Source organism: Anomaloglossus baeobatrachus, chromosome 4 (genome assembly GCF_048569485.1).
Source record: "Anomaloglossus baeobatrachus isolate aAnoBae1 chromosome 4, aAnoBae1.hap1, whole genome shotgun sequence".
NCBI classification, from domain to species: domain Eukaryota; kingdom Metazoa; phylum Chordata; class Amphibia; order Anura; family Aromobatidae; genus Anomaloglossus; species Anomaloglossus baeobatrachus.
In genome coordinates, this window is record NC_134356.1 from 242,768,103 (window position 1) to 242,781,241 (window position 13,139).

Sequence of the window (13,139 nt, forward strand, 5' to 3'; positions counted from 1 at the left end):
GCCTGCGTATTGTGCGTCTATCATGTGCTACTACGTAACTGATAGAAGTGTCAGTCTGGTAAGGAGCTTACACACGAGGTCAGCAGTCCTCAAGGGAAAAGAAGATATGATGTATGGTGTGAAACAGAAGCCATCATGCATAGAAAGATACTGGAAAAAATGTAATCATTTATTACCTCGAGACATATGTGTCAGAATAGACCAATATCTGTATGAAGTAAAAATAATTTGTGGTCAATAAACAATGTAAGTATAAATGTAAGAGAGGGAGAGAAAGTTGGCTGAGCATCAAAAGTGTTACCATATTTATCTGGAAGCTAGGTCACATAGGAAAATCCTTATAATGATGGTGGGGTAATTAGAGGTAGTGTGACGGGTCCGCGCGATTTTGTGCGCCACGGGCAGCGATTTGCCTGTGACGCACAAACGATGGGGGCGGGTACGCACGCTAGCGATCTCACTAGCGAGATCGCAGCGTGTAAAGCGGCCTTTAGTCTGCTATTTGACCAATCACTGGATCTACAGCTCTCAGTAACGTATACTAGTCATTGGTATCACTACAAGAGTCCTAGAACTTCTGCCCATGCGCGATTTGCGTTCCATATCTTTCTCACTGCCTTCCGCGTGCCACAGACCAGAAGTGACGCGCGCGCACCTGATACTGAAGGCATCAGCACTATTAGCATCTGCGCATGCGCGTCGTGCGTTCCACGCAGCCATTCTGTACTTCCGTGTGTTAAACACCGGAAGTGATGTTCCTACCTCCACCATTTAAAACGCTAGTCCATAGCAGCATGGCACTGCACAGGATGCACGGCGCATGTACGCACCACAACAGACAAACGGTAAGTGTCTCCCTGATATGCCCAGGAACCCCTATACCCCTGGTATACTAACGATATTATGCTCCAATAACACTCCCTCCTTTAACCTCCACAGTTTGCATTCATCACAGGAGGTTACCTCTAATATATCCCACCATCATTATAAGGATTTTCCTATGTGACCTAGCTTCAGGATAAATATGGTAACACTCTTTGTGCTCAGCCAACTTTCTCTCCCTCTCTCCGTCTCTTACATTTATACTTACATTGTTTATTGACCACAAATTATTTTTACTTCATACAGATTCCTCTCCTAAATGTGATGTAAGCACTGATATTGCCATTTATATTGGTCTATTCTGACTCATATGTCTCGAGGTAATAAATTATTACATTATTTTCCAGTATCTTTCTATGCATGATGGCTCCTGATTCACACCATACATCATATCTTCTTTTCCCTTGAGGATTGCTGACCTCGTATATCAGCTCCTTACCAGACTCACACTTCTATCAGTTACGTAGTACCACGTGATAGACGCACAATACGCAGGCAAGACTTCAATCTGCTCCTCATTAATAGGTATTATTTTACCAGTCTTTTCCTTATGACACATTTTATTTGTGACACATTTTTTTCCATGAGTAATGTGACATATCTAATTCCCTTACCAGAACTATCTAGATTTTGTCTAATTTGGATTTGAACCTACAAGTTTATATTGACTACCATTAATAGGTATGTTCCATCTTTTATATTATGGTAATCCTTTTGAACACACACCTAGTCCAGTGGAGTGATTACCTTATAACTTCTCTCTTATGCTACAGGTAGAGAATACACGCATTATCACTTTCTTACCAACATTGGGACTCCTACTCATATTGGGTGAGCCTCTTAAGGGTGCTTTACACGCTGCGACATCGCGACATCGGATGTGCGTCACTAAAGACGTGACCCCGATGATATATCGTTAGCGATGTCGCAGCGTGTAAAGCACCCTTTGCTCGGATTTAGGCCTTTCCGCACTGACTCCCTCTTTATTGCGGCAGCTCCCCCCCCCTTTTTTTCACCACTGCACATATGGCATTTCCTCTAATTGTCATAATTTACCTTTCTGCAGTACTGGAAGGACTTGTGTTCTGACCCAGGGGTCTATATTGTATTCCCCTCATATATTGTATCTTGATATCATATACTATTATTGTTACATGCATATTGACTTTTATTCTCTTACTGATCTATGTTCTGTTGCTTGTCTTGTCACATTTGTAACACTTCAGTCAGACTGTCTGACCGGATGAAGGCCAATAGGCCGAAATGTTGTGTCCAGGTGGACTCTCTGTAATTGTACAGCACAAAAAATTGTTGTCACGCCAATAAAAAAAAAAAGATCAAGATTGAATGAACTTGTGTCTGTTATCCTTTCTGGGAAATTATACAGTGTGCCAGAGTTTATTTTCCTTAGTCACCACAGCTCGCATTTAGGTCCAACGTGAAATTATTCTGGTTTCCGCCCCTGGACTATCAGGTATTGCACAATCTTCCCTCCCGTGCAGTATTCACCTCCTTCTTGGTTATGGGTCCCCAACTACATGGTATTGCCTACATCAGCTAATCAAATCCTAGGTACACTCTGCACCACACCCACCAAACACACCAGTGGACGGCTTGAGTGGAATAGAGTCGCCCACCTGGGGGGGTTGGAGAGGTGAGGTTAGGAGTGTCAGGAGAGGAGAATTGAGCTTGCAAAGTGGAAGTGAGAGGAGGTCAGGAGAAGGGCTCCTAGGAAGCTATCTAGGTGGCAGACGGTGGTCTGGGCCTAGAGGAGCTGGACCCCTGGTCACAGGGGATCGTGGCAAGGGGCATGGAACTGTCGAAAAGGACAGCCGGTGGCCTTGCACCATCACTGGGCTGGGACCAGGGCATGACGGGGTACGTGGACCCTAGGTCAGGGAGTATCTTCAGGTAACCTGACAATTCACCCGACGAGCTGTTTATGATTAAATAAATAAATAATAGGAACGTCATTGTTCATTACTGTGATTAGTGATGAAGTCAGGAATGTCACCGCTCATCAGGTTTTTTTTTTTACTTACTGGGTTAGTAATGAGAGTGTCTAATAGATAACTCTTCCATTACTAACACCAGGACTTGATGCCAGCTGATACTGCACAGCTGACATTAACCCTAATTACAACAACCATGATTGCCATCACAGCAGGGCAATTGGGAAGAGTCTAGGTGATGTGCCAAAATTGGTGCATCTAAAGTTATTCGCCACTTCTGGGGTGGCTGGGGGTTGCTATTTTTAGGCTGAGAAGAGCTCAATACCCATGGACCTTCCCAGCCTATTAATATTAGCCCGCAGCTGTCTGCTTTACCTTTGCTGATTGCAAGATATGAACAACAGTTACCATATGAATGTACCCTTAGTACACCCAGGGAACATTTAACACTCATATTAACACTGAGGCCAAAAAGATTTTTATTATCTATCTCTATAGCATTCACTGTACTGTTCCTCCTTTAAAACCTTTAATGATCATATCCACTGTTATTTAATGAATGTTATTCAATGTCTTATATTATACAGTATATATGTTCATGCTTGTCCTTTGCTGCCATCTACTGGTTAGGCCCTTCTGGTTCCCTGGTTCTTTTTAGTCCATACTGTAGGAGTGTTTTCAGGCCTCCATGTGACCTCACATCCTGCCTCGATCTTAGTTTCACTTTTAGTCAGTACATTTGTGAGGAGCACATCTATTTCTCCCTTGGGCTTCAGAAAGCAACATTTTTGACGAGCAGCAGCTCTAGGACAATCATCACAAGACTACCACAGTTATAGCCACTTGAACCACTGTACTGCTGCACGTTTTGTTCATGGAGGAAAAAATAAACCACTGTTGCTTCATCTCAGCGTGTGTACATTTGAATCCGTCCACCCTGGAGCGCTCTGGTCATGTCTGCCTCACCTAGTGGAAACGAAGGTAAGACTCCTCACACCTCTACCCAACTACCTGCCTTCAATCACCTCTAAGTGGGGACAGAACATTCACTGCAAGTAAAAATGGTCATAAATGTAGCAAATCTGTTATCCTTTTTATACCTGCGGTATTGTTTAGCATTTTTGAGTGGCTTCAATGAAGTCAGTGGATGAGAAAAACACTACAGAAACCTTAAAGAATTGACATTCTGCAGATTATTTTCTGCACAAAATCTGAAAGGAGAAAATACTTACCGAGTGCATCACACTTCAGGATTCTCATTGACTTTGCTGGAATTAGGATCCCCTTTAAGTTTTAATACTTCCTTCAAAAATGCGATAAAAAGTCAACGCATCCACACAGCCTTATTGTTGAAATAGTCATACACATCTTATATAGGCACTCCCTTTTGCAATTTTAGTTGAATGTAGTTTTACATAACCATGGCTCTGACAAGGTAGACTTTTTGGTGATCTAAGTAGATAGTTAAGTTAAAAGTAGGTTCATGGCTCAATGAACATGGAGAATGAAAGTTATGCTACCACAGCCATTGGCAGTTAGAGTTGAACAGAGGGCAAAGAAATAATGACTCTCTTTAATGTCCAAGGAGCATTCTGATAATGTTCTTTGAGAAAAATTGTCCATTGGTATTTGGATGAAAATTTTAAACAAACTTGACTACTCTTCAGTCGATTATGATATGTCATTAGTTACTAAAACAAATGAGCGTTTTAATGTGGAATCATCTGTTTTCATTAACTTTAGATGAATGAGTATAACCCCCTTAATGTGATGGACTACTATATAATGGCATGTTAGTTTAAGAAAAAATATTTATTTATTGTTTCAGTGCCAGAAGATCCCCCTCAGAATGTTATCAAGGGAAACATTACAGCAAGATCCTTCTCTGTAACGTGGGATGCTCCAACTATTGTGACTGGAAAATTTAGTTACAGAGTTGAATTGTATGGTCCAACCGGTAAGTTCTTTGACATACAGTAAGTTGAGGCCGTTGCCTTCCACACTGTGTCTCCTGTCACTCAGTAAAGAAGTGGTTCACTTCCTTGAGTGACTGGGCTGTCTGCGGAGTTTCACTGCTCGTCACAGCCCAGCACCTCCCTGCTTCCTCCTCCTTCGCTGCGGAGTGCCGCAACCAATGAGACACGCTTGGTTGTGTTGAGCGTGGAAACTGGGGCCGGCCTCTGGGATGTCAAGTGATCAGGAAGTTGACGTGACATTACCGAAACCCTCAGGTCAGGTCACAGAGCCCCGGGGATCAGGTGATTGGGCTGAGCGGATCACAATAGCGCCACGAACAGGCATTATTGGCAGCGCAAGGTATTTGAGAGAAACCTTGTTTCTCAACATATTATCATTGTGGCCAATAATAAATATAGGTGAACCACTTCTTTAAATGGATTGTACACTGGGCATTTCCAGAAATTAGTACAGCTTGAACATTGGTTGCTTTAATGTGTGTAACAGGCAAAAAGTTCAACTTGCTAATATACCTCACCACTGGTCTGTCTGCCTCTTTCCAAACTTTCTCCGCCTCGATCCATCCTAAATGCGGCAGTTAGGATCCTATTTCTGTCTAGGTGAAACACCGATGCCTCCACCTTGTGCCATTAATTGCACTCATTACCCATTTCAGGTTACAGAGTAGAATATAAACTTATCTCTCTCACTCACAAAGCTCTCTACAGTTCTGCACCACCCTCATCTCTGCCTATCACCTTACCCATGCTTTACATTCTGCATCTGATCTAAAGGCCCTGTCACACACAGAGATAAATCTGCGGCAGATCTGTGGTTGCAGTGAAATTGTGGACAATCAGTGCCAGGTTTGTGGCTGTGTACAAATGGAACAATATGTCCATGATTTCACTGCAACCACAGATCTGCCAAAGATTTATCTCTGTGTGTGACAGGGCCTTTAGAGTAATACCCTCCATAATCCAAACCTCCCACTTCAGTCTCCACAACTTCTCTCATGCTGCACCAGTTTTCTGGAATGCACTACCATGGGCAATCTGAAAAATACCTAGCTCCTACATTTTTCAGTGCACTTTAAAAACAATCTCTAGACAAACCTCACATCACTAATCCAATGCTTCCCTGTTCCCCCTGTCTTCAGAATTTTGTCCCTCCTATTCATATGGCTTTACATCCTCCATGCACCCAATAGCACTTGGTAACTGCATTTAGACAGATACTGATGACCGAATGACCAAATGCTGATGACCGAATCATGCAGCTTTATATGAAAACCCCTATTGATTATAATGAAGACTGGACCTGACATGACAAGCACTTTCTACCTATTGTGTCCCCCCACTTCCTTATAGATTACAAACTTGTGGGCAATGCCATCATTCTTCCTAGAACTCTTGAATTGTGTTACTCTGTAATATCTTTATGGTCTGTACATGTCCCAGCTAAATTGTAAAGTGCCGCTAAAAATTTTGGTTATATATGAAATTAATTATTATTATTATTATTATTGCCAAACATCAGCGCCAGTCCCAACACTACCACTCTGCCTTAGGCCTCTCTCACACTCACGTGAAAATCACGCACGTGCCGCGATACACGTATTTTCCTTGCGTGTTGCGTTTGGTAAGTACGTATCTCCGGTACATGCGGCCCACGTGTGTTCTACGTGTGCTATCCGTGATAACACACGGAGAACCGGTAATTTTAATACTCACGTGGTCCTTGCTGCTGTCCAGGGTACTGATCTTCGACTCCAGCCCCGCCCACTCCCCGCTGATGCTGCTTCCGGGAAAGCGGAGGGGCGGAGATTAGTGCCCGTGACATCACGGATACCTCCTTAACATGCTCATAATGAGCGGCGGTCGGCAGCAACTGTTTGCAGCGGAAGATTCTGCAGGGCTGGTGGAGGTGAATATGTGTTTTTTTTAATTTTAGAATAATGACACGTGTTTCTCCGGCGCGTGTCACACGGGACCGCATTCATACTACATCCGTGTGGTACGGGTGCGTTCTGTGTGACACCCGTGATGTCGGAGAAAAACAGACATGTCGGCGTGAGAAACACACGGACACACATAAGTATGGAACGGACACACGTTCCGTTCAAAAATACTTGTGTGTCCAAAATATTAGGAATTCATAGGTCCACGTGTGCACGTGTCTCCGGTACGTGAGAAACTGCCAAACACATACCGGAGGCACGTACGTGTAAAAGAGGCCTTAGGTTTGGCACAGGACAGTGCTTTATCAGCACATGACCAGTTATATGTGTGAAAAGGGCTGGTTGACTTTAAGTCCCTCTCTCTGTCCATAAATCACCCAAGAAATAAAAGAGAGCTGGATTACCTGTCAAAATGAGCAAGCAGCCATTCTTCTTCATACAGGTGATTGGTCTTGTGAGAGGAAGTTGTCTCCTTCAGCTAAACAAATCTGAAGGGGAGAAGCCAAAAATGACAAAAATGACATAATGAAGAAAGATCACAGCCTAATAATGTCATATCTCCCCTTCTACTGTTCTTTGTAATATCAACCTCTTAACCAGTTAGACCAGGGGTGGATACACTGCAAAGGGCAGTGCTACAAATATGTTTTCCCCCTCCATACCACAAGAAAATCTCTCATTTCACTCGGAGCAATGTTAGGGTGGCTTTACACGCTACGAGATCGCTACAGCGATCTCGTTGGGGTCACTGATTTTTTGACGCACATCCGGCCGCTGTAGCGATCTCGTTGTGGGTGACTCCTAGGAGCGATTTTGGATTGTTGCAAAAATGTCCAAAATCGCTCCTCGTTGACATGGGGGTCCTCTCCCAATTATCGCTGCTGTCGCTTTGGCGAAGTTGATCCTCGTCCCTGCGGCAGCACACATCGCTACGTGTGACACTGCAGGAACGAGGAACTCGTCCTTACCTGCCACACGCCAGCAATGAGTAAAGAAGGTGGTGGGCGGGATGTTCGTCCTGCTCATCTCCGCCCCTCCGCTTTGATTGGGCGGCCGCTTAGTGATGTCGCTGTGACGCCGAGCGAACCGCCTCCTTAGAAAGGAGGCGGTTCGCCGGTCACAGCGACGTCGCCGAGCAGGTAAGTACGTGTGACGCTGCCGTAGCGATAATGTTCGCTACGGCAGCGATCTTCACATATCGGCATAATGATAGGGGCGGGTGCTATCACGCTCGCCATTGCTAGCATCGGCTAGCAAAGTCGCAGCGTGTAAAGCCCGCTTTAATCAATGAGTCAGAACAGTTGGTCAGTTTTTTTCTCATCCAGATTCTGTGACTTGCTGCCAAAATCGTCCGAGACTCGCCAATACAAGTCAATGGGTGCAAGAGAAAAACAGATGCCACACGGACAGCACACGGACCATCCTAGTGACATCCGTTTTCATGGATACAATTCTATCATGTAGCACAGAACACTGTAAATGATACTGTAAATGACTGTAAATGACTAATAGCTGCTGAGAAATAAACGGACAGCACACTGACAGCACACTGAGAGCACACGGATGACAAGTGAGAAAAAATTGTCCTACTCTCCTGGATGAGAATGAGATCGTTTTTTCATACGTTTGTGTGAGTCCAGCCTTAGGCCTCTGCCACACTCACGTGAAAATCATGCACGTGCCGTGAGACACATATTTTCCCTGCATGTTTCTTGTAGGTACGTACGAGTCTCCGGTACATGCGGGCCACGTGTGTTCTCCGTGTGCTATCCGCGATAACACATGGAGAACCGGTAATTTGCATACTCACGTGGTCCTTCCTGCTGTCCGTGGTGCTGATCTTCAGTCTCCAGCCCTGCAGACTCCCCGCTGCTGCTGCTTCCGGTCGCAGTGAAGTGAATATTAAATGAGCATAATGAGCGGCGGTCGGCAGCAAGTGACAGCAGCGGCAGAGACAGGAGGGCTGGAGAAGGTGAGTAAAGATTTGTTGTTTTTTTCTCCGACATGTGAGTTTTCTCCGGCGCGTGTCACACGAGACCGCATCCACACTACATTCGTGTGGTACGGTTGCGGGCCGTGTGACACCCGTGATGCTGGAGAAAAACGGACATGTCAGTGTGCTGGAAAACGCACACGTACAAATGGACACGGACACGTGTTCCATGTGGTTTTACGTGTGTGTGCCTGCTACCATAGGGTAGCATTGGTGTAAGTGTCTCCGTGCCGCCGGTACGTGCAAAAACATACCAAACACGTACCGGCGGCACGGATGTGTGTCGGAGGCCTTAGGTGGAGAATAGAGCTGGGTGCTGAGGCAGTAGAAGTGCGCTTTCTTTCCCACCTAGAGCACTTGCAAACTCATTTGCATCCACCAAGTGGATCTCCCTTCAGCAGATCAGTGTTTTTGTTTAACCCCTTCATCCCTGGCCGATTTTCCATTTTTGTTTTTTTTTTTGCTCCCCTTTTTCAAGAGCTGTAACTTTTTTATTTATCCGTCAATCTTGCCATATGGGGCTTGTTTTTTGCAAAACGAGTTGTACTTTTAAATAAAACCATACATTTTACCATATACTGTACTGGAAAATGGCAAAAACATTCCAAGTGCGGAAAAATTGCAAAAAAAAGTGCAATAGCAGGTTTTTGAGATATTCTATTCACCGTGTTCACTATATGGTAAAAATGATGTGCCAGTGTGATGCCTCAGGTCAGTATGAGTTCGTAGACACCAAATATGTAGTAGGTTTACTTTTACCTAAGGGGTTTAAAAAAAACAGAAGTTTGTCCAAAAAAAGTGGCGCACATTTTGAGGCATTTTCCACAACCCGTAGTATTCTCACTTTTTGGGACTAATGGCTCAGTGATGGCTTATTTTTTGCGTCTCGAGCTGATGTTTTTAATGGTACCATTTTTGCACAGATGCTACGTTTTGATTGCCTGTTATTGCATTTTGCGCAAAATTTGTGGTGACCAAAAAATGTAATTTTGGCGTTTGGTTTTTGTTGCCACTACGCCGTTTACTGATCAGATTAATTGATTTTATATTTTGATAGATCGGGCATTTCTGAAGGCGGTGATACCAAATGTGTGTATATTTTTTATTTTTTTTACCCTTTAAATTTTCAAGGGGGTGATTTGAACTTTTAGGTTTTTTTATTTTTTTTTAGAACCTTTTATTTTTTACTTTTTTTGCTGCCGGCAGCATCGGGGGGGGATTAGACTATGACCACTTAGGATGTAATATTACTGCCTGTGCTCGATAAGGGGTTAGTAAACCAACATACACACATTGAGTATGTGGTGAGATTTTTACCTCAGTAGCTGTAAGGCCATGTGCACATATTGAATATTTGGTGAGTTTTTTACCTCAGTATTTGTAAGGCCATGTACACAAATTCAGTATTTGGTGAGTTTTTTATCTCAGTATTTGTAAGGCCTCTGCCACACTCACGTGGAAATCACGCACATGCCGCGAGACACGGATTTTCCCTGCGTGTTGCGTGTGGTAAGTACGTATCTCCGGTACGTGCAGTCCACGTGTCTTCTCCGTGTGCTATCCGCCATAACACACAGAGATTCGGTAATTTGCATACTCACATGGTCCTCGCTGCTGTCCAGGGTTTTGATCTCGGCTCCAGCCCCGGCCACTCACCGCTGATGCTGCTTCCGGTTGAGTGGAGGGACAGAGATTAGAGCCCGTGACATCACGCCCACCTCCATAACACGCTCACAACGAGCGGCGGTCGGCAGCAACTATTTGGAGCGGAAGATTCTGCAGGGCTGGTGGAGGTGAGTATGTGTTTTTTTTTATTTTAAAATAATAACACGTGTTTCTCCGGCACGTGTCACACGGGACCTCATCCACACTACATTCGTGTGGTACAGGTGCGGGCCGTGTGACACCCATGCTGCCGGAGAACACGTGGACGTGTCGGCGTGAGGAACACACGGACACACGTAAGTACGGAACGGACACACGTTCCGTTCCAAAATACTTACGTGTGTCCAAACCATTATGAAATCATATGTCCACGTGTGTACGTGCCTCCGGTACGTGAAAAAACTGCCAAACGCTTACCGGAGGCACGAACGTGTGACAGAGGCCTAAGATCATGTGCACATATTGACTATTTGGTTAGTTTTGTACCTCAGTATTTGTAAGGCCACATACACACATTGAGTATTTGGTGAATATTCTACTTCAGTATGTGTAAGACAAATCAGGAGTGCAGCAATCAGAGGAACAGTATAATAGAAACACGTCACCACTTCTGTATTTATTACCCACTCCAGATTGTGTCTTACAAATACTGAAGTAAAAACTTACCAAATACTCAATATGTACACGTGGCCTAATGGTAATGGGTAGATAGTGTAGCAAAGGCTGTGTCCGCACTTTGCGTTTCAGCTGCTTTTCCGCAGCATTTTGAACTGCAGCGTTTTCATGCCAAAATGCATGCATTATGATTTTCCAGCAAAGTCTATGGAAAATGGGGATTTCTTGTGCGCACTTTGCAGTTCAAAACGCTGCGTTTAATTTGCATAATTTTGGTCAAAAACTCTGCGTTCAAAGAAGCAGCATGTCAATTGTTTTTGCCGTTTGGGCTGTGTTTTGCTAACATTGAAGTCAATGAGAAGTTGCAAAAAGCAAGCAACATCAAAATTCCAGCGTTTTACATGCTTTTTAGGTGCAGAAAACATGCGTTTATGACATCAAAATAATGGAATGATATGTCCCTTTACTTACACACACATAGTCCAACAATTAAATTAATGAAAAATATTAAATTATTGTTATATTAGCCATATTTAGTATAAAACCGCTATAATTATATTAAATATAACTTTTTTCTTTATGATTTTATAAATTATATTTGTTTTCATTTTTTTCTCCTTTTTTCATCGTGTTTGTATGTTAAAACTTTATTTAGTAGTGTCTTTGTAATCAAAACGCATGTGACTTTAAGCAATGGAAAAGCATGTAAAAAGCGCTAAAAACGCGGCTAAAACGCGGTAAATATGCATGTGAATTTATCGCGTTTTGATGGTCAAAAGCAACTTTGGCAAAAGCAATTTCTGCTAGAGGATGCGTTAAGGCTAGAGCCCCACTTTGCGTTCTCCTACTTGCAGTTCTAAACGCACGTTTTGGGCTTAATTGATTTGACCAAAGTTGCCTTTTTCAGAAATTTAGCGCTGAAAACGCATGCGTATTTACCGCGTTTTAGATGCGTTTTCAACGTATTTTACCTGCTTTTCCACCTGCGTTTTGATAGATGCGTTTTGAACATCATGACACTGCTAAATAAAGTTTAAATAGTCAAACTCAATGAAAAAATTGGAAAAAAAGAAACAAATCTATATTTTTGTAAAAAATAATGAAAATAGATTAATTTAATGAAATTATAGCGGTAATATGATATTTAATGGAAAAATTGCAATAATTTATTAAATTTCTTAATTTTAATTGTCGGACTATGTGTGTGTATAAAGGGCCATATGAAATCATTATTTTGATGTCCAAAAAGCATGTGTTTTGGTAGTACAAAACGCATGTTTTCTGCACTGAAAAAGAAGGTGAAACGCTGGAATTTGTAGGAATCTTGATTTTTGCCTTTTCTCATTGACTTCAATGTTAGCAAAACGCACCCAAAATGGCGAACACAATTGACATGTTGCTTCTTTGAACGCATAGTTTTTGACACAAAATATGCAAATTTAACGCAGCGTTTAGAAACGCAAAGTGGGGTCTAGAAATCCCCATTTTCTATAGACTTTGCTGATAAATCAAAACGCATGCCTTTTTGCATGAAAAAGATGCTTCTCAAAACGGACCTAAAAAGCACCTAAAACGCAGGTGGAAACGCAAAGAGGGTCCCTAGCCTTAGAACTGCAACTACGACAACGCAAAGTGCAGACATAGCCTAAGGCTAAGGCCCCACTTTGCGTTTTTACCTGCGTTTTAGGTGCTTTTTAGGTCCGTTTTGAGAAGCATCTTTTTCACGCCAAAAGGCATGCGTTTTGATTTTCCAGCAAAGTCTATGGAAAAAGTGATTTCCTGACCCCACTTTGCATTTCTAAACGCTGCGTTTAATTTGCATATTTTGTGGCAAAAACCATGCGTTCAAAGAAGCAACATATCAATTGTTTTTGCCATTTTGGGTGCGTTTTGCTAACATTGCAGTCAATGAGAAAAGGCAAAAACCAAGATTCCTACAAATTCCTGCGTTTTACCTGCTTTTTCAGTGCAGAAAACATGCGTTTTGGACTACCAAAACGCATGCTTTTTGGACATCAAAATAATGATATCATATGTCCCTTTACACACACACATAGTCCGACAATTAAAAATAACAAATTTAATAAATTATTGCAATTTTTCCATTAAATATCAT

The 13,139-nt window shown here is 42.9% G+C and overlaps 1 protein-coding gene across 1 annotated transcript in view; it reads left to right on the forward strand.

Annotated features, from left to right (window-relative positions):
- The window catches only part of PTPRQ (protein tyrosine phosphatase receptor type Q), an 855,789-nt gene that overhangs the window by 366,033 nt on the left and 476,617 nt on the right, over positions 1 to 13,139 (forward strand). The window contains exon 24 of the mRNA XM_075342420.1: positions 4,663 to 4,791. Coding sequence (XP_075198535.1) covers positions 4,663 to 4,791 — 129 coding nt within the window. The remainder of the gene's footprint in view (positions 1 to 4,662; positions 4,792 to 13,139) is intronic.